Raw genomic sequence first — 22,408 nt, forward strand, 5'->3', positions numbered from 1 at the left:
GTTCATGTCGTCCATTGGATTTTTCATCTCATTTTAGAGCATTGGTGCAAAAATGAAGGTGATTCAAAGCTCAAGTGGGACAACAAACATGAAAAAATGGAGATTGAACACCCACGGTTGAAACATTTGCGGGGCATAAAATGTTTATGACAAATCCATCCTGTCTGTCCTTTTTTTTTTTTCAGCTCATCTTATAGAATGTACCCAAAAACGAGGCCAATACCAATATCAAGTGGGCCAAGCAATAGGACAGAGTGGAATTAAACTCCAATCATTGAAACGGATTGAGTCCATCTTGGAGCACAAGTTGAGTTTTGAATCCGTCTCTTTTTGGGCACATGTCATAAAATGATACGGAGAAACAGATGAACGGGTTGGATTTGTCAAGAACATCAATATGAGTCAAAGTTATGTTGGCATGAGATCGTGTATTTTGGAGGGTAGATTGCCACAATGAGGGAAACGGATTGGACACTCCGCCGGACACCATCCAATGGCTGGTGGTCGGTGCTCTGTGGGCCCTACCATGATGTATGTGTTTCATCCATGCCGTCCATCTGCTTTTTCAGATCATTTTATGGTATGAGACAAAAAATGAGATATATAACAATCTCAAGTAGACCACGTTACAGGAAAAAGTGTTGAATGAGCGCCGACCATTAAAAACTTTTTAGGGGCCATAAAAGTTTTGGATCAAGCTGATCTTTGTTTTTTCCCTTCATCTGTACCTGTATGATCTAATCAGCTGATTGGATGTCAAAGTCCAGCCAGCTGGACTACATTTCATGGTCCATCCACTCAATAACTTCCAACCTTACCTTTCATGTGTATGACATCTAACCTGTCCAATGCATTAACCTTATCATAATGACTATTTTTTTAAAAAAATAATATATTTTAACCAAATGCACCGTACTTATTTTTTAATATTTACTAATGGCTAAAAAATTATTTATATAATGTGGCCCAAAAAATAATTAGAAAAAGGATATTTTTATATGAGCTGATCCTTACGGTGTGACAAACCTATTGTAAGGTTTGGATGTAACATGCACTTAATAGATTAGATTTTGTCAGATGGTTGGACGGTACTTTATGGTCCAACCGGTTTGACTTCGGAAATACTTAAAAAAAAAACTGAATTAACTCACACTTATAAATATCTATTCGTGAAAATCTTGATAATTTCGTTATAAAATCGCGAAAGGTGAAAAACTGCCAAGTTTGAATTCTCGCGATGTTATCTTGACAGTCCGTTTAATTAATTTTTCGCGATAATACCTCGATATTTTAAAAATTTCGGGGACATCTGTCATACGCTTCCAAGTAGGGCAGAGCAAGCGCAGGACGCTGCCTGCGCAGTTTAGCGGTCTCTCTCTCTCGCCTTGGATTGTGAGAAAGGAAGAAGAAGAAGCTCAAAAGCTAGGGTTTTCATCTGAAATATAGGGTTTTACAGCAGAACTTGAAAATTCCTACCATTAATGGTGGCGTTGGAGATAGAGGTAGAGGCAGAAAGATGATGAGAAACGCAGACGACGGAGACGAGCCCGAGAAGAAGAAGCGCCATCTCAACTCCGTCCCCTCTTCGCCAATGGCCAAAAACTCTCTCTCTCCTCCCGACGGCAAACCAGTAAAAATCTCAATTTAAATCTCTCTCGTGCAATATGTTCCAATTTTTAGGTTCTTGTTTTGCTGGAATTCAAAACCTCGAAAATCACGTACTGTTCGTTGCTGTATGCATTTTTTTTTTCTTCCTGAATTGGTGCTTCTGAATCCGTATAACGCTGTGTTTGGATGCCGAAGTGAATCGAATCACAAACCTTTTAGTTTAATTGAGAGGAAATGACAAAAGTTGAGTGATGTTTCGTGGTAATTTTTCTTGACGAAGTTGCCGTCAATTTGCAGTTGCATTTTCGTCTGCATCCAACTTGAAATTGATGCAATTGCAATTTTTTGGATGTTCAATCTAATTGTAAATTATAACCCCACACACTGCCACCAACACCACCTTCGTTATTTGGTCTAGAAAATGTTTGAAAAGATTGAAGTTTAAGTTGAATTGAGCATCCAAACCCTTCCTAAGTAGCATAATTCTATTTGTGATGGAAGTTTGTTTGTGTTGGTATGCATTATGTGGGTAATGGCAATGTTGTGTTTGGATGTGCTGTTGAATTGAATTGCAATAGATAGTTCAGCGGAGTGGAAATTACATAATTGAAGTTGCCTTTGTTAGCATTCTCATTGAAAGAGAAGGATCCAAATTTCACAATTATCTTACTTCCAAGCCAGAATTTGAAAGGAATATGACTGAAATTTGAGTAATTTCCTCTATCTTGAGCTAATTACTGCCACTCAATCCAATCCTCCATCAGATGTGAAGTTTCTAGTCCCTGAGATGGAGCAGGTTGCCTCGTGTTCATATTTACCCAAACTAGGGGCTGATTTACAAATCAGACCTATTCGTTGATGACCCCGAGCAACATGTAAATTAACGTGTTAGAGGTGGTCGATCAATGATTCTCTAGCTGTATTTTTCTTTAAAAAAAGAAAAGAAAAGAAAAGCAGAGGGGGCAGCTTTTTGTCCGCTGCAAATTTAATGAAAAATGTCTGGTGGCATCCAAACAAGCCCATAGGCTTTCTCCATATTGACCTTGTAAAGGAAACTTTTTAGCCCCTTCACACACAATCACACACGCACACGCACACACTTGTCAACTGGCTCATGTGCACAATGCCAGTTCCAAAGCCCTACTAACCACAATGCCTACATTTAGCAGAACCTCCACTCTAGCAAAGAGCAAAAAACACTACTCTGATGCATCAGATCAAGCTCCAAAACCTCGCTGAAACACGAATTGATCCTGATGATCACTGATGCAGTCTAATCATGCACCGGAATCCCAATCAGGCGAACTCTGCATCTCCTATTAGACACCCTATCCTTGTTGAATGGTGTATCACAGTGGCTTGAAGATATCTAAATCAGAAACCCCAGCAATGCCTAGCTGTAGTGACAATGGTAAAAGCTAGCTTCTTAGTCCTCTTGATGATCAATTTGGTAACATGCACCAGCCTGTCAGATTCAGCCAAGCCGTTGGAGGCTCCAACTACACCTTTAAACTTTATTGGCGGTTCCATAACACACCTTTAAACTTTCTTGGCGGTTCCATAACCTCATCGATAGAACCTTGCTACTTGCCAAAACCCTTCCTGGGTTGCCTATCCCTAGAACCACCATGCCAATGGTTCTTCCACAGTTTGTCCCTTGATTTACAAAGTTGCACCACTCTGCTTCCTAGCAGCCTTCTGTTTCGAGACATATTGCCTTTGCCGCTACGTTGATATACTAGAACCTAACAAAAAGCAAACCCACTGCTCCTGCTGGAGCCGTCTTGAGGGATGAAATCTGAGATTGATCCAAACTTTCCAACAACTCTTTCATGTCAGCTGGGGAACTCAGGGTTTCTAATCTGGTTGTCCTCTTTTGATTTTATCCCTACAGCTTGGCATTCCTTTCTGCTGCTCTTTTTTGTTTTGGTTTTTGTTTTTGAGAATTGAGAAATTTATTGGTAAGGTGCAAAAGTGCAAAAGAACAGAAACAGAACAAGCAAAGAACAAACCCGCTGAATAAGCATGAAAAACCCCAGAGAACAACAGCCCACCAAAAAATTAGGAACCCCACTCCCTTAGCAGTGACAAGATCTTCCGAAGCGTGGCCCCCATTGTTTCGTAGCTGTTTCTAAAGCATCTAGCATTTCTTTCCAGCCAGATGCTCCAAAAAACTGCCAATAGGGCTTGATGCCAGAGTCTCCACGAGAACAAAACGTCCACAGATTTCGGCATCAGCCAATGCATTCCAAAAGCCTGCAGAACATCTTCCCAGACCCTTGTTGCATAAGGACAACTTAAGAGGAGATGGGACACTGATTCCTTGACCCTCTTGCACAAGAGACGGACTTGAGTAAGATCATTCCACGCTTGCGAAGGTTATCAGTTGTCAAAACTCTGTTCTTCCTCTGAGCCAAGCAAAAGCTGCAGCTTTAGGGGGGATGTTGTAGCGCCAAACAACTTTAAGGGGGACATTGCTTTCTGCTGCTTATATCCATCAAGAAGCAAACTTGTAGCTGATAATCTCAGTGTTCAGGGTTTCACCTCGACGAGTTTATATGATGCTGGTTCAACAGGATCAGTGTTTTTTGCTCAATCCAGGTGGAGCCCCCTACCTTTTTGTAAGGTAAATCGGTAATCTGGTGGGCCATGCGCTGGTGTCTTCTGTAGCAGATGATCCTAGCCTTTGATTTTCAACCAATGACCCACATTTAATGTTATACAATTGCATAGCTAATATCATCTGATGGGGGATATTTTGAGGTATCTAATGTCCTCAATGGGGCCTGCCATGTCAATGATTTGGATCAGCAAAAGGTAGGCTCCACATGTATGGTTTGCTGTGCAAGCGTAGAGCAAATGCTCAATTGAGTATTTTATAATTTATATATTATTCAGCATTTTTCCTCCCAACTTCTCAGGTTGCATATGTGGCTTCTTCTTTATATGGTTTTGCCTTTTTGTCATTCCCTGATGGATTATCACTTCACCTACTAATAAAGAAAAAGGATAGCAGTCAAACCCTTATATCTGTGTTTATTGAGTCGTTGAAGAGTACTATATTTGCAGGTTGATGCGGCAGATCTCCAATATCGGAATCAAAAGCTTGTTCAGCAGTTAGATGCCCAGAAAAATGGAATGCACGTACTCGAAGGGAAGTTCAAAGAATTGAAAGACAAACAGATCTCATATGATGAGACGTTAATCACAGTGAACAGACTGTGGAATCAGGTCAATCTTGCAACTGGTTACTTCTTGACATGCCTTGCATTTGCTTTTCACTGTAGTCTTGCCCCTTTATATGTCCACTTCTTTTTTGATACTTACGATTTATGTTTCATGTATTTGTGAAAATGTAGCTGGTTGATGATTTGATCCTGCTTGGACTGCGAGCTGGTGGCTATGAAAAAGGTTTACAAGCTCTGGATGTTGCACATCGTTCTAGAGGTTGTTTTCAGTACTCCAGAATCTAAGCTGTAATTGCTTTTGGATCACTGAGAGAGGTGACCATACAGTTTCTTCAGAGCATAAGATTGATTTGTTTGCAGCACTTATTTTCTAGGTGTAATTCCATCATGCCCTGCAGAGGAGACATTTCTGTGTGGACTTCTACAAACAGGTCCTATTGAAAGCAATGATGCAAATGAAACCATCAAACATGTTGAAGAAGCCCTTGCTTCCCGTCATTCATCCACAATGGAATTGATGAAATACCTTGAGGAGACTATTGATGCCCAAAGAGCTAAAACTGAAAGCTTATCGCCGACTTTAGGTGGAAAGCTATCTGCAGAAGGTAAGAAAGAGAAAAAAAATAAAATAAAAATCATCTTTCTGTTGATTAGCGTTTGTTAGGGATGGAAATGGGCCAGGTTTGGACTGGGTCAGGACCTGTCCCAACACCTAAGACCCAATGCTCGATCCCAAACCCAAAAAAAATGGTTGGGCCCGAGTCCGACCCAACCTGGCACAGAAAATTGATAAATCCCTATTTCCCACTTGATTGTTCCTGATCTATCCTTTGATCAAGTGGGACACATGCACAAGGAAGTAGACATTTTAGAGGAACAAAACCAATGGTCTATGTTCAAGATGGATGGGTTTACATAACTGAGAATCGGAATGGCATATTTGTAGGATATAAGACATGTACATATAAAGTTGGGCTGGCTCAGGCGGGATCAGTCTAAAATGAATTGAGCCCAAGCCCGACCCCTGAAAATTGATTGGGCCATGCATGCAAGGTCCAAGCCCAGCCCAAGATCAGGTCAGACTTGTCGGTAGGATGGGTGATCCGGCCCATTGCCACCCCCTTAGCCTGTGTTCATGTCTTGTTGATGAATCTGTGGCTTTCTTTCATCATGTCATAGCGTATTGGCATGGTTTCAAGCTGGGTAAAGTCAAATCTCGGATTTGGAAGATGGCAATCCTAGCCATTTGGTGGTCAGTTTGGGAGGAAAGGAATGATAGATGCTTTAATGACAGGCAGTCTACGGTCCATGTTGTATGGTCTAGGGCCAAGGAGTTGATTTTAGAATGGGGGGTTCTTGTTAATGGGATTAAGGATTGTGATTTCTTGTTTTTAGGTTTTTAGTTTCCTGGTCTGGTTTCTCAGCAGCCTCCTCCCTTGTTGTTTTTTCCTTCTTTCTTTTTAATATAAGCTCGTTATCTTTTTAAAAAAAAAAAAAAAAACGCTTGATGTTGCAGCTGTGACATGTGAGGACCTTTTACTGATGATTGTTTATTTGAGCTCTCTCAGATGCTTTCATCCAACTGCATAAGATTGGTGATTTGTTGAGAGAGGAGGCTAGCAATCTGCGCAGGGTGATTGATATCATTCACTCAAAGCATAAAGAATACACCGATGAGATGCAGAAATATCTTGAGAGCCAGTCAACAGACCAGTCTGAGATAAAGCGCCTTGCAGGTCCCCAAACAAATTTTTTTTTTTTTTGTTTCTTCCTTAGATTGGGTAGATATGCACACTCATGAATGGACAAACACACAATATCACAAATCTGAGTATCTACTTGCATTCCTGCATTTACACGGCCACATATACTTGGAGGCAGAGAAGCATGACAAGCAGATTGTTTGCCATACTCAGATCTTCATTTGCTCATGGTAGTCTGTTGAATCTGGTCTGTTTTCTTATGCTGATAAGGTGAGCTGGAGGAAAGCATGGCAGAGCTTGAGGAAAGTCGGCGAAAGTTGGTTAATTTGAAAATGCAGAAGGATGGAGTGTCTGGAGTGCATGTTCCACTTTTGGGCACAGTAAATGGGGGTAATTCACCAGACAAGCCTGCAGATAGGACTATGGGGTTACGCGAGTTGAAGGATTCGGTGGAGGAGGCTAAGGTATCATTAGCCTGTAGGGGAGTCTGTCAGGGGAGGGGCCATTGTTATCACTTTTGTGTCTCCAAATGTGAAACTTTCCATGCACGCATCCATATACATACATATATGTACATGTGGTTTTTTTTTTTTTTTGGGGGGGGGGGCGTAATTTGTTCTACTGATTGATTTTTATTGTTCTTGCAAAAATCATGCAGACACTGGCAGGAACCCGTCTTTCTGAGCTTGAGGAAGCACGGGAAGACAATCTTATCCTGACAGAGAAATTGCAGACTCTCCAGGTTGGTTCTGGTCTTAAATTTGTTTATTCTGGTTTGCTCTCAAACACTGGGTTTTTGCTCAGTATCCTTCTCCTCTTGGAAGTCCATGTCCAGTGGTGCATCATTCTTATTATTTTTTCTTCTTACAGAACGAATTGGAGGATGACAAATATGTAGTCTCATCTAAACCGTACTCTTTACTTAGTGATCAGCTCCAACATTTGAATGCTGAACTCGAGCGATGCAAGGGGTTAACAGATGCCTTGCAGGTAAAATGGTATTTTGGCTATTTGATGTGCTTCAGTACTGCCTTAGCTCATGATTTTCTTGTTTAAAAGTTTAACTTCAGGCTGACAGGAATAATATCCTGCGAAGGGAGAAGGAACTGAGTGTCAAAGGAGAGTCAGCAGATGCTGCAAGAAGTGCTGTTAGTGATGCTGAGCTTAAGATACAAGAGTTAGAGCTTCAGCTGCAGAAGTGTATCATAGAAAGAAATGATCTTGAAATTAAATTGGAAGAAGCTGAGCAGGATTCAGGTAAAATTCGGACTATATATGCTTATGTTGCATATAGCCTGCATGCTGTTTCTAAATGTTGTTACTCGTTTCAGGGAGAAAAGATATAAAATCAGAATTCCGTGTCATGGCATCAGCCTTGTCTAAAGAGATGGAAATGATGGAAACCCAGTTGAATCGGTCTAAGCAGACAGCATGCGAAGCCATCTCTTTACGTGAAGAGGCTCATTCTCTGAAAGCTTTATTAGATAGAAAGGTTCTGACCAATCCCTTCCTCATCAGGCTATGTTTTCGACTCAAATGTACTAATGGGGTTATAATCCTCATGGTAGCGAGTGCCTTTCCTTTTCTTTACCATAATTTATTCTTTTTATGATTTCTGTTTAAAACAGCACCATTGCTTAATGTTGAAGAGATAAGGCCCTGTTTGGTAGACACCTAAAAATGAGTTCATTTCCTTTTCTAAAATGCACAAAAGGATTCATGTAACCGACCCAATTAGTTGGGATAAGGTTTAGATGATGATGATGATGATTTCTTGATCTCTAATATGCAATTACTGTATTAGAGATCAAATAGGGCCTAAGAATTTGATCCTGAATGCCCCTATGTAATTGTGAAAATGGGGCACTTCCAGATGCATATTCTCACTAGAAGAACAGCACACCTCCATCTAACACTGCCACCATCAAATCAGATCCGTGACACTTTGATCGAAGTCCTTGTACAGGGGATAGTTCTCATTCTACTCACGTATCATGTTTCAACTGATTTCAGCTATATGTTTCAGTTTTTTATTTGCTTTCTCAGAGTCGTAAGAAGTTAATGATTGTCGCTCCACTTTTTAACTTTTCACTGGGCTATAATGATTAAGTATTTCTTGTTTGGAGATTTCCTAATGACGATTTTTTTTTGAGAATTGACGATGTTGTATTGAAAATAGGAAAACCGAAAATACAGCAAAACAAGAAAAACAGAGAAAAGGAAAAAAGCCAAGAGGCAGCGAGAAAACTAGGAAAAAACACAGAGAAGCTAAGCTGAGGTAGCGTCGGCCTGAATAGCAAGAAAATCGAAATCCATTTCCCTTAATGATTCAACATACAAAGCCCATTCGATCACCAATCTTAAGGCTTTGAGAGACACTGCCTCAACAGATGAAGAATCGTTGCGAAAACATTGGTCGTTTCTTTCTAGCCATACTGACCACCAGACGGCGAGAATAACCAATCTCCAAATGATTGTCTTCGACTTCCCTATCCTGATCCTGTGCCATGCTTTCAGCAATAGATCTACCGAGCAAGAAATGCACCAATGAATGTTAAATTTTCTTGTAAACTCTGCCCAGATATAAGTGACAAAAGGGCAGTGGATTAACAAATGGTCCACCGTCTCTGCATCCTTCATGCAACACAAACAGATGTTAGGAATGATCATTCCTATCTTCACCAGATTGTCGATAGTGAGTATTTTCTTGTTAGCTACCAGCCAGGCGAAGGCCACAATTCTTGGAGGGGCCGGATAGGACCAAACATAAGCAGAAGGGGAACCGGGAGAGGTTAACTGGTCGGGGAGGAGGGAGCTGTAGAGGGATCTGACTGAAAACTGAGCAGATTTTTCCTTCCTCCAAATGATTCTGTCAGCCTCGAGAGGATTGAGATTAGCGCTGTAGATGCTTTCTAAAAGCTTGGTGAACTCAGGGATTTCCCAATCTTCTAGGTTTCGTCTGCAGCGGATGTTCCATTCCATCTTTCCCTCCTTTAAAAAGAAATAGTCAGCCACCATGACGTCGGAATTAGGAGCTAGCCTGTAGATAGAGGGGAAGGCGTCTTTCAGGGGTTTTTCACCGATCCAAAGGTCCTTCCAAAAACTGATTTTATTACCCATGCCGGGCTCAAATCCGATACCTTTAAGGACGTCGTTTTGAAGGTAAGGATGAAGGTTTGGTCCACCAGCCCCCACTCGAATTGCCGCACTTGCTTTTGATGATGTGGTTCTAGAACCTAACCTCCATACCCATTTCCCGAGCAAAGCCCTATTCATCTGCCTAAGATCTTTGATACCAACCCCTCCTTCTCTGTGTTGTTCGCAGACTTGCTTCCAATTCATCAGATCGAATTGCTTCTTTTCTTCTTTTCCATGCCATAAGAAATCACGTCTCACTTTGTCGATAGCAGCAAGGACCGAACTGGGGCATCTGAAAAGAGACATATAGTAGATTGGAAGATTGGATAACGCGGATTTAATGAGAGTAATACGACCCCCGATGGAAAGATAGCGACATTGCCACTTGGCTAAGCATCTCTCAAATACGAGGAGAACTCTGTTCCAGGTAGACCTGGAGGGTGCACCTAAACCCAGCGGCAAGCCCACATAGGTGGTTGGGAAGGAGGCAGTGCAGCAACTGAATTGGGCTGCGAATTTTTTCGTATCTTCATCATCCAGATTTACCCCGAAAATCTTTGATTTGCCCAAATTCACTCTTAGACCTAATACCACCTCGAAACAACGAACGGCTGTATGCAAATTTTCCATCATGGAGGAAGAAGCTTCAGAGAATATGAGCATGTCATCTGTGAATTGTACGTGAGATATCGGATTGGGTATCCCTTCAATACTGATGCTGCGAAGAATGCCCTCTTCCTGACCTTTATACAAGGGATCGCCCTGTTTGAGACCCCTATGGCTCCGGAAGTAACCTTTAGGGGAACCATTTGGAGAATAGAGAAAATTGGGGAGCCAATACATTCTTCTATCCATCTGCTCTACCTTTCGCCGAAACCCATTTGCTTCATCATATATAGCAGGAATTCCTAGTCGACATGATCATACGCTTTTTCAACATCCAAACTGTAGAAAATGCTCTTCGATCCTGATCGGAAGGCGGAGTGAAGGCATTCATTGGCTATTAAGGAGCAATCTACGATCTGTCTGCCCGGAATAAAAGCGCATTGGTTTGAAGAAATGACTGACCCAATCACCTTCTTCAAGCGGGACGCTAGGACTTTCACCAGAATTTTGTAAGGGCTTCCAATCAGGCTGATGGGACGGTAGTCACTGAAGGAGGCTGCGCCCTCGAATTTTGGAATAAGAGCTATGAAGGAGGATCCAAGATCTTTGGATATCCTGCTTTTCGAGTGGAATTCAGATAGGAAATTCATAACATCCAATTTTATCAGCTCCCAGAAATGGTGGAAGAAGCGGATTGGGAATCCGTCAAGTCCCAGAGCTTTGTCTTCTTGGAGCGAGTCAATGGCCGACTTGACCTCAGCTTCGGAGAAAGGAACTTCCAGCAAACGAGCCTCAGCGGGAGACAGAGAGCTGACTTTGCGGTTATCCAGCCGAGGTCTGATCCAGGAATCGCCTTGGAGCAGATTGCTGAAGTGGGAAATTGCCTCTGATTCAATCAAAGACTGATCCTCTGTGCGGGAGCCATTGATGATTAAGCTGCTGATCTTGTTAGCATTGGAATGCAGATTGGCAAGTCCGTGGAAGTACTTTGTGTTCTTGTCGCCCTCCTTGATCCACCTGGCCCGAGATTTCTGCCTCCATGAAATTTCGTTCTCTCGGGCTCTGGCAGAGAGATTTTGGATTAACTGAATTCTTCTAGCAAGGCAATCTGTAGTCATCAGCGAGTCTTCAGCGAGCGAGTCAATCGTTTGGATTTCAGATAAGATTGATTCTGTCTCTCCTTCTCTGGCGTTCCATTCAAGGTGCTTCCACTGCTTCAGCTTCTGCTTGAGGGATCTGAGTTTTGAGCTGAGACTATGACCTGCAAAGCCATCTTACCTGGAAACCTTTCCACCAATCGGCGATCATGCTGTCAAACCCCTTGACTTCTCGCCACGATAAATCGAACCTAAACGGCTTAGGGCCCCAGTTAAGCTTGTCCATTGAAAGAAGAATTGACCAATGGTCAGATGTTGTTCGAGGAGGGACGGTTTGAGTGGAAGGGGGGAGCTGATCCATCCATTCAGGAGAAAGGAGGAAGCAGTCCAACCTGGAGAGGTCCTAATGACAAATTCTTTAAGAGTTATGCCAAGACTGGATACTAGGGTCTTCAAATTGCGTACTGAGGTATATTTATACTTTTGGAGGGACTCTTTCCCGAAGGAGGAGATAGAGAGAGCTGTTTTTATCCTCTAGATCTACAACAAGCCTACTCGTGGTCACTTATCTTATACTTAATGGAATGTAGCAGACTGGAAATGGATCTTATGCAGGTCTTTGAAGATTTCTATTTTTTCCATGCAGTGGCCATTGTTCATGAGGCATCACTGGTTGCCATTGCCCTCGAGGTCAAACATGGCACGATCTAAATGAATTTTTCCTGACACGCCTGGTTGATGGGTTACCGTATGAGAATTTTGATGAGTTGTAGGCCCTTCTGTTAAGAGCAGCAACAGGTTCATTATCATGTTAAACCGGGGCTGCTTTGTGAAACAGGCAAATTCTGGATAGTGTAGAAGCAATGAACTGGTTGATATTGCCAAAAAAATGCAGGTGAGGAAGGGATGGGCACTAAAATCTTAGGGTTTTGTTGAGTGGTTGTTGTTCATGTGATCTCAGGAAGAATAGGTTTGCAGGCTTGTGTTGAGCATGGTCACCTTGTTCACAATCCGCTTGCTCTCTGTAGTTCATTATCCTCTACTTCCTAGTGAAAACAAGAGAAGAATAGCTTAAAACTAGCTACAGATGGTTGGCTGAATATTCCATTCATGGGGAGTTAGGTGAACATGTTAACTATGGCTTGAAGAATGCTGTGGTGGTACATCTTTTTCAGTTTTTGGTACTACAAAGGTTTACAATGGAAGACACCAAAGGATGAACCACTCATGCATACTAGACAGTCTCTACCAGCTCTACTAACGAGCTAGAGACGATATGGCAGTATATAGATAAAATTTGCTGCCCCAAGGAAGAAAAAAGTTTACTTTGGTGTCACCAGGACTTGAGATAGGGTTGGCCTTTCTCTCCATCTGTCCTTTTGAGGGGTTTTTAATGTCATTGATTGTGCATTTGGGATTGATTTAAGTAACTGCACATGGTTTACAGATGTAGGACTGGCAGAATTGGACATTTTGGTGGTTTTCCTTCTTTTTTTTTTCCTTCTCTTTTCAGTGTACATTGGGTGGGTCTTCAGTAGCTGCTCAGGCTATACATTTAGTAGGCTGCATGATTTAATTGAGCATTTCTACACATTTTATTGTCATCAACTCGTTGATTGTAACAAGTATTTTCAGTATCCTGCAATATCACCAATATATCCCACAATATATCTATTAATCCCAGCTGGGCAATATGAAACTCAGCTTTAATATCCATTTTTCACGGAATCGTGCAATATATCGCACGTTATCATGATATATGGTGCGATATATCCACACACCCTTTATAAGTTCTTAGGGCCTGTTTGGTGCCTGGTATTAGGTGGTATGGAATTGCATTCGGTCCCATGCAAATTCCATCCAACATTTGGAAAAGGCGGGAAGGACTGGAACAATCCCGGTATCATATCATTCAGAGCCAATAGTGGATACTGCAGGTTTTTTGGTGGATTTTGAAATCCACTAAATCTGTGGGCCCCACATTGATGCATGTGTTTTATCCATGCCTTCCATCCATATGTGGCCTTTACACGTGACATTCAAGGTGCATATGTGTACAGGTGACCGGTGTCAGCTGTGAAATGTGGTCCGTTGATTACAATTCCACGGTCCATCAAACGTAGGGTGTATTTCTCAAGGGAAGAATTTGATACCAAACGTGGGATTGGACAGTGAAAATACCATGGTATTTCCAGACACGTAATCATTGTACAATAATGGTGTTTATTCCATCTAATGCAATTCCATACCATTTAATCCCATGGTCCAAACAGGCCCTATGTATTGTGTGATATTGAAAGGGATAAAAGGAAACCGGCACTGTTTTGTCTGGAAAATCCTCAAAATTTTACACACACACACACACATATAGTAAAAAAGAAGAAGATTTCTAGTACATTGTAAGGTGATTTCAACCAGTCTACACTAATTTGTTGGAAGAAATTTTTTGAAATTTCTTTGAAATTGCGATCGAAAGCTTCTTGGGGCGGATTCTAAAAGGCACGTATTTTGAATTTTTATTCGTTTTTATATGTTGTAAATAGTGTTAAATGGTATAAAAAAAAAAATCCATGATTCTTCATGTTTTGCATGAAAAATTATGGATTTAGAGCTTCGATTTTGAGATTCGGGTGAGATGGGTTGAGTTGCGAAAAATTGGGAAAAAAATCGAAATCGATTTTTTTTCAAAATTTCCCAATTTAGTTGCAATCTTAGTGTCCAAACATGAAATTAAACATGCATATAACTTGACCCACACATTCTTGGTAATTTGGGGATTTTTCAAAAAATAATAATTATTTAATTAAAAATGTTAAAAATATAGTTTTTCGAAATCCACAGGTATATTTCTAATTTTCAACATCTTCTTTGGCTTTTGAATGTAATGCTTGTATTTCTATACTTGTCTTCTTACATTTATAGATTTGGTTAGTTGATTTTGAATATAGTTGCATCAATTTAGTTAGACAATACATACATTAGGACCCTATACAAAGGAAACCTATTATGTGCACTCTTTTTGGTGATTTTTGTATTTCTAAGTGTGTATTGGTGTCTTTTTTAATAATCCTTGAAATTTCATTGAAAAATTCGACTAATTTCCCAATGTTTTCCCATGTTTCCCAACGAAAATGATAAATTAGGTGATACAACCAATATATCCCGTGCAATAACCAATATGTATCCGTATCCCAAGAGTGTGATACATTACGTGATGACAGTATAGAAAACATTGATTGTAATCAACTTGTGTAATAGACTATTAGATAGTGCTTGATTGTAATCAACCTATGTAATCGTGTATTACATTATGCATGTGGGAGTTTTGTGCTCTCATTGCCGGTCCCCAGCCCTGACAAAGGAGGGTTGCATCTGTTTGGCAGCTGGTGTCAAACTTATGCCATAACTTTTATCATGAATCCAAACAAAATGTCATTCCAAACTCATGCTAGGGTGTTCCTTGAAAGCAACGCGCTACATCGGAACTTGGGTGTATGACCTCTAGTCTAATTGAAGGTATGACCCTTGATAGAGTGAAATGGCAGAAAAGGATTCATGTAGCTGACTCCAATTATTGGTATAAGGCTTAGACAATGATGATATGATGATTTCTACACATTTTATACATACAGGAACAAAACATGTTCTAGAAAGTCATCCATGGAACTGATTGTTTCCATTCTACTTTGCAGGAGCCATTTAGGGTCCGTTTGGATATCACCAAATAAGTTACTTTTTCTACTTACAGCAGTAGATAATTAACTTATTTGAGATAAGTAAGTTTGGTTTAAGATCAATCATAAGTAACTTTTTTTACTTAAAGTTACTTAATCACTTCAGCTTAATAAGTAGAAACCAAGATAAGCTACTTGAGGCATAAGTATCTTATCTTAAGTAATTTACGATCCAAACACCCCCTTAATGTCACCTCATTACATATGGTGTAAAACCAGCTTTCAACTTATAATTTTGGGTTCTAGTTTTTCTATCCTTTTACTTTACATGAGTCGGCAAAAAGGCTTATAACTGGTATATGTTTGATGTGAAAGGACATTCAAAATTTCTCCTTAATGCAGGTCTTTCCACAGATGGAAGTCTATTACTCTTTGTTATTTTGTTTGCTGTAACCATTTCTTTGAGTCCCCATTATTTTTTACTGATCATCAGAGACCATTGTTGTTCTTTCTTATGAAGTGCTGTATTCTCTTTCTTCTTAAATTAGTTCCCTTTTATTTCATGTCTATCTTTTTTCATCTTGGCTATAAAGAATTAGAAGCTCACTTCACTGGCTTCTGCAAAATTTGGCATTTGCTAGCAACATAGTAATTTAGCCTCCTCCTTTTTTCTTATTGCCTTTTATTTTGTTGCAAACTCCAAAATACATGTATGGTATTCTTATTTCTCTACTTCGTAACTTATCTTTAGAGACATGAAATATTTATTTTTTCATTGCTGGTAGATGAGTGAACACAAGAGCCTATCGAATAGGTGTGCTGAACAAATGGTAGAGATCAAGTCTCTTAAAGCACTGGTATGTTCATGATCTGGAACAATCTTCATTCTGCATTTAGCTCCTGCTTATCATCTAATTTCACTGTCATCTATCTTAACATTTTCCTTGGAATTAGATTGAGCTACAGATCTTTCAAGAATACTTTTAGGGATTACTATCTCTGAATGAGAAGGTATTTACAACTGTAGGAAATGAAATATTGCAGATTGAAAACCTTCAGAAGCAAAAGCAGGAGCTCCAAATCTTTTTGGATATGTATGGACAAGAGTGCTTTGAAAAGAGGTATGCTGTGAATTTGTGAAAATTTCAGCCTCTGCACTTCTGTTATTGTCTGAATTGGCAAATTAGGAAGGAAAAGGAGTGTAAACTTTCAGAATTCAAAATCTGATAAGTTCATTGAACTGAAAATGCATGTTGCTTTGCACCTCTTTTTGCATGATTGATTTCATTATAGATATGTTTTTAAGTTGTACAATTATCCTGATATTGTGTATGGTTATATAATGCCTTCTAATGTTATAGGCTTTCTACTGTGAATTCCAGAGACGTGACAGAAATCAAGGAATCAGAACGTAGAGCCCAGGTGCAAGCTGAAATCTTGAAAAGTGCTTTGGATGAACACAGTCTAGAGTTGCGAGTGAAGGCTGCGAATGAGGCTGAGGCAGCTTGCCAACAAAGGCTTTCCGCCGCTGAAGCTGAAATTGTTGATTTAAGGGCAAAATTAGATGCTTCTGAGAGGTTAGCTTTGTATCTGTATTTACTTAGTACTCGTATGTGTATATGGAGGTTACTTTTATATCGTTTCATAAGTAGGTTATATGGAATATCCGAAATCAGGTAAATTTACTGTTATGTGTAATTATTTCTGACTTTTTACAATGGAGTCTTGATCCTATCAGATACTACAGAACTATCATCATTCTTTATGACCACATCATCACTACACTAAGCTGATTTTCCCCGAGATTTTTAATATTAGTTCTTCAACAATATTGCATCCAATTGTCTTGCATGTATCCTGTTGCTTTAGGGTACATTTGGGAGAATGCAAATGATCATGCTGCCATCCATCCAAATCGTAATTAAGATAAGAAACAACTCATCTTACTTGTGATTTATGGCAAATGAAGTGGGGAAGCAGGAATCTGGTTGCTGCGTTTTCCATTTCCCAAGCACCCCAAAATGCTAGCAGATTGCTTCTGCTAAAGTAATGGAACAGTGCCAGAATAGAGAAACAGATCTGGATTGGCGAGGGCATCCAAATGGGCCGTTACCAATTAAGTCCTGTGCTCGCAGCTTAAATTGCATGGTTTTGCAGAAAACAATCTGTTTATATTTGTGCTGATGAATATGCAGCAGATAATGTCTTTACTCTTTTGAGAATACATGTTTGAGTGATTTCTGTTCGTCTTAAATCATGTTGTTTGCAATAGATGCTTTAGAAGTCTATACTGCACTTTTTTTTATTAGCATTTGTTGTTGCAGACAAGTGTTGGAGCTTAAGGAGGCCATAAAAATAAAAGATGGGGAAGCAGACGCTTATATTTCTGAAATTGAGGTCCGGATGGTCCTTAAGTCCTACATGTTGTTCATTGTGAAGCCGAATCAGCTACTCAATGTTTTCTTCTTTGTACATACAGACAATTGGTCAAGCATATGAAGACATGCAGACGCAGAACCAACATTTGCTCCAGCAGGTCGCTGAAAGGGATGATTACAATATTAAGGTTTGACGTAATAGATTTTTCTTCTCTATCTCAATGTTATGCATTTATTACCTTCATTTAAGTGCTTCCAGTTGCAATTACAAGTTGTGTACTAGTAACAGTAGCAAGTTGTTAAGCAGTGTGATGCTTAAAATTGTCCCCAAATTTAAGAAAAGGCGCTTTTAGATCGTGTGGCCCAGATTCAGAACCCAAATTTGATCTCCAGTACGCTATGCAGGGCATGGAAATTCTCCAAATAGAATAGGCAGTCTGTGGATGGAATTCAACAACTTTCCAGTAGAATAAATACTATAACTGGAACAAGAGATTCTTCCAGACTATAAATTAAAAGAAAACCTCAAGAAAATTGTTTATATTACCATTTTACAAATAGTAAGTGTTTAATAAAGATCCTAGGTAGGCAAATGGTTTAGTCTATTTCTTTGCTAAAGAGGGCTTTGTGAGAGGGTCGCTCACTATTGGCTACTTGTGCTCATCTTGTAATACTTTTTCTGCATATTTCATAATATTTCAAATTCAAGCATCTAGCATGGATTGTGATGCTTGTTTTGAACTAGGCAGCAGGGCTTGCCATTGCTGCAACATGTGGGTGACTAACTTTTCACTTATTTTCCATTCACCCACTTCGTGCACATATGATATGCAATTCTCATTTGTTGCATCATGTTTATTTTCCAGTCATTCTAAAATCATCTGGAAAGTTGTTAATGTCTTGCTTTCATGGATTGGGCATTTTGTATTTTGGCCAGATATTTTGAAATTTGGTAATGCCTCCGATGTCTTGTGGGGTCTTTACCATGGCATTTGCTAGAGTGCCCCATGCACACTTCTACTAATGCCTTTCCAAGGAAACTTCAAAAATGTTCTTTCCAATGAGTACATGTAGGTGTGCATCATGCATGGGACCCCATTCGCCAACCTGGCTCCCAAATCTCCTCTAACAGCTACTAATTGAATGTGAATACGTGTTCATGTATGTGCATCTGTTGCTTCCTTCTTCCTTTCTGCTACAACCAATCAAAGGACATTGTAGAACGGTGTTGTTGCCAGCATCCATTTCAATTGCAAATATGCAATGCTACTGTTTCAATTTTATTTTCTTTGTACTTTCTCTTTGGCCATCATTTTTTGGATTTTCTTCAGCTGTTAACCTAGCTTAGCTTGTTGTGGTGGGATTTGTGGCAGCTGGTTTCTGAGAGCGTGAAAGCAAAACAAGCACAGAGCTGCCTCCTTTCTGAAAAGCAGACGATAGCCAAGCAACTCCAGCAGGTTAATGAATCATTAGATTTCTTAAAACTGAAGATTGCTCGCAGTGAAGAGCAGGTACCTTTCTCGGTTTTCTTCTTTCTCGTTTGGTCAATTTAAAACCAAAGCTTCACTGAGTCCACATGCACCAAATGTGGTTGTGCGAACTAGCCTGGCATGCGTGCAGGACATCCGAGTGATACATCAGGTAAGCCCCATTGTGCGGATAAGCTGGCCGAAAAGTTGAGTGGACCAACTCACTGGTAGGGCCACATGAGTAATTGGCCATTTAGTACGAGCTGTCGACATTCAACTCACACGTGTGGCCCACCTGATGAGTTGACCTGCTTGATTTTTTGGTTTAGTCATCAGTATGCTGGTCCCACCTGATGTACCACTTGGATGTCCCCCACTCACTTACCAATACTTTCAAATCAACTGGCACCAAATTTGACCTCAAGTTCACCATTTCAGATGAAGGCATCTCTGATTCAAGCTGGAAAAGTTTCTCTGGAGAACAGACATCTTGCCATCAACATGGAGAGTGCAAAACTAGAGTTGGTAGATGCCGAGAAAGAGCTGAAGTGGCTAAGGTCTGCTGTTGATTCTTCAGAGAAGGAATATGAGCAGAACCAGAGGAAGATAGTTGAGCTCCAAGCAGAGTTGGAGAGTGAAAGGTGCATTTCTCTATTTGGATTTTCCATTTTTTTGGTTCAAATGTTTTCCTTCAGTGCTATTGGCTTGGATAAATCCGTTAATGTCTCACATCCGTTCCCAAACTTTGGGTATTATGGAGAATAGTTCTTGGGTTTAACTTGATGAACCAGTCTTGGTTCGTTGACACTCATCACCATGAATGTGGCTGTACAACGGTGAATCCGGACATCCGTTTGGTGGGATTCAACATAGATGGCCCACCCACAATATTAAAGCCACGATGATTTGGTGATCCCAGCTTTCCAATCATTGAACGTTTCCCCTTTAAAATTGGTCCATAGACCCTTTTCTTGTCAACATATATTTGAAGGCCACAAATCAGACAGCATGACTGGACTTATTTGGTAACTGCAATCTGACGAGCAACTCAAGCACGGAAGGACACAATCCTCCAATATGGGTGACCGTGATCCACGAGCGACTCAAGTGACGCAGCCTCAAGAACAACAAAAGGGAATTCACCCTTTGTCCTTCTCAAAGAGAGCAATAAATTATTATTTTTTTTTAATTGATTCATCAAAACTAAAAAATTACAATGCCATTGGCTATTTATGCTTAAAACCTTACCCTCGTTAATCTAAGCCCTTCAGCTTCTCCAATAAAACTAATGGAATCTAAAAATACGAAAATACCCCAAAAAAATTAGGATATTATATATATATATATATATATATATATATATATATATAAACTGGATGTTGGGTCCGCGCAGCCCACAAACAAGTGTATATGATGTCCACTCATATCAAATGCATAGGAAAGGAACGACTGCTGCCTCAACAACATTCAATCTTCGGTTCAAGCTGTGGGATCTCGGGCTAAAAAACTCCTTATCGAATGGGTGGCTAATGTGTCTAGCCTCAAGGGTTGTAATCTTTTGTTTTTAGGCCTGTAATCGAGGTTCTGCTAACTCAGCAGCCATCCTTTGTTTGTCTTTTCTCTTTTAATAAATCGTTACTTCTGAAAAAAAATGCATAGGTCATAGCATGATCCCGACCATTGAAATTGTGGGTGACTAGAGCAAGTGGTGATGGGTGTGGCCCAGATGCGGCCTACATCAGTTTATCTGCCAAGGATTGTTTGGTGTAGGGCCCACCAGATGTGGACAATATAGATTCACAAACTGTAACCATACAACTTAAACTGATCCATGCTTTCCATTTGTTTGGAATACTTGTGGGTTGGTTGTCGGTAGACTTTATGCATCTGCCTCTGGCCATGGATCTTGTTCAGTATATGTATCTAACTAGAGTGACTATAAAACCAGAAATGAGAAGAAGAAGCTTGAGGAAGAGCTTGCGGAATGGAATAGCAAGGTTACTGAAATGAGTTCTGAAAATAGGGAGGCTGCAATCCAGAAGCTTCAGGATGAAATCAAAGAGTGCAAAGCAATACTGAAGTGTGGCGTATGTTTTGACCGGCCAAAGGAGGTAAGATTGCAGCTCAAGATCTCAAAAGTAGCATGCTTCTGTACGTTTTCTCCGTGCATCTGTTGCTGATCTATATTCATACATGATTTTTTTTTTTCGTTAGCTTGTTAGTACACCCACTGTCAGTTCACACTTCACTGTTAGCCACCCCCACTAGGGAATCGATACCAAGACCTCATTGTTGAAATGAGGTATCTTTCACTCAGTTTACCACTTGAGCTATGGATCAGGGTGTTATATTCATACGTGCATGGATGTGTGTATCTATCATCAGTTCAGTGGTTATATCGCTTGTCTGCCCATCCATTCCATCGCCAGTCAATTCATATCCATCTTAATTTGCTCGTTGTGCGTCATTTCCCAGATTGGCTCCTGCTGCATCAGTACATGTTCCCATTAGGTACGCGTGGGTCCATGATTCAGTGATCCGGACTTTTAATCTGATGGGTTCTGCAGCAGATGGGGGATGCCCGAAAAATGTTCAATCTAGATTAGAACCTAGCCATCAAATGGGCCTTTTTTTCCAAATGTCACTGATTTTTTTCTCTATGCTGTATATTCGTAGACGAGTGATTGAAGGGTTTGGTGTCCCTGCTTGGGAATTTTCAGTAAACTGTCTTGTGAGGCCCACTAGATCAACTGTCTGGATCACATGACCATGGGCTGTGGCTCTATAGATTGATCACGTCCATACATTATTCTTTCTCTGATACATCAGGTCATGATAATTCCTCCTATTCCCGTCCCAGCTGTTGTGTTTCAGTTTTGGTTAGACGACCACCGTATGAAACGACCATTCAAAAAAAAAAAACCAGAATAACCCAATGAAACATATTTAGGCTTCTTTCCTCCCTTTATATAATGAATAATTCATTTTCTTTTGATCTTTTGCAGGTTGTAATTATTAAATGCTACCACCTTTTCTGCTATCCATGCATTCAGAGGAATCTGGAGATCCGCCACAGGAAGTGCCCTGGCTGTGGCACTCCCTTTGGGCAGAATGATGTGCGGGAAGTGAATATCTGAATTGCCTTTTTCGATCTCTAATGCAGTGTTTGGATGTACTTTTGAACTGAATTGAAATTATTTAGTTCAATGAGGAATAATCAAATCAAACTTCTTTGCCATAGCAGTCCTATTGAGGGTGTAGGCTCCAGAATTGCATTTGCCTTGCTTTCAAATCGGACTTTGAAGGGAATGCAACTGCAAATCAAGGGCTCTACTTTGTCAATATGATTCGGTCATTCCACTTCATTGAACTGCTGATCGCAATTCAATTCAGTAGTGCGCACCCAAACACGGCCTAAATCTACTCGATTGCATACGGTTTCAGTTTTTGTTAGTGTTTTGAAGTATGCAGTTGCGTGATTTTCGACAACAGAGCTTAGTGTTCTTTATAGCATACATCTGCATGCTGTCTTGCTTGTTCACCCGCA

General features: G+C 40.3%; 1 protein-coding gene across 4 annotated transcripts; it reads left to right on the plus strand.

The window, feature by feature from the left end:
* Positions 1 to 1,269: 1,269 nt before the first annotated feature.
* LOC131251671 (E3 ubiquitin-protein ligase BRE1-like 2) lies at positions 1,270 to 22,408 on the plus strand. 4 transcript variants are annotated; one of them, XM_058252537.1, is made up of 19 exons: positions 1,270 to 1,630; positions 4,678 to 4,839; positions 4,968 to 5,055; positions 5,195 to 5,401; positions 6,365 to 6,532; positions 6,770 to 6,963; positions 7,158 to 7,241; positions 7,370 to 7,489; positions 7,570 to 7,756; positions 7,831 to 7,991; positions 15,800 to 15,871; positions 16,059 to 16,135; positions 16,376 to 16,591; positions 17,339 to 17,411; positions 17,494 to 17,580; positions 18,766 to 18,903; positions 19,300 to 19,502; positions 20,810 to 20,972; positions 21,867 to 22,408. In XM_058252537.1, the coding sequence occupies exons 1-19, from the start codon at positions 1,517 to 1,519 to the stop codon at positions 21,996 to 21,998; spliced, it is 2,646 nt and encodes an 881-aa protein (XP_058108520.1). In that variant the 5' UTR covers positions 1,270 to 1,516; the 3' UTR covers positions 21,999 to 22,408. The 4 variants fall into 4 exon arrangements, with proteins under 4 accessions (XP_058108520.1, XP_058108517.1, XP_058108518.1 ...); XM_058252534.1 differs by having other exon boundaries at positions 1,272 to 1,630; positions 5,171 to 5,401; XM_058252535.1 differs by having other exon boundaries at positions 1,274 to 1,630; positions 5,171 to 5,401; positions 16,397 to 16,591.

Source organism: Magnolia sinica, chromosome 7, assembly GCF_029962835.1.
Source record: "Magnolia sinica isolate HGM2019 chromosome 7, MsV1, whole genome shotgun sequence".
Taxonomy (NCBI): Eukaryota; Viridiplantae; Streptophyta; class Magnoliopsida; order Magnoliales; family Magnoliaceae; genus Magnolia; species Magnolia sinica.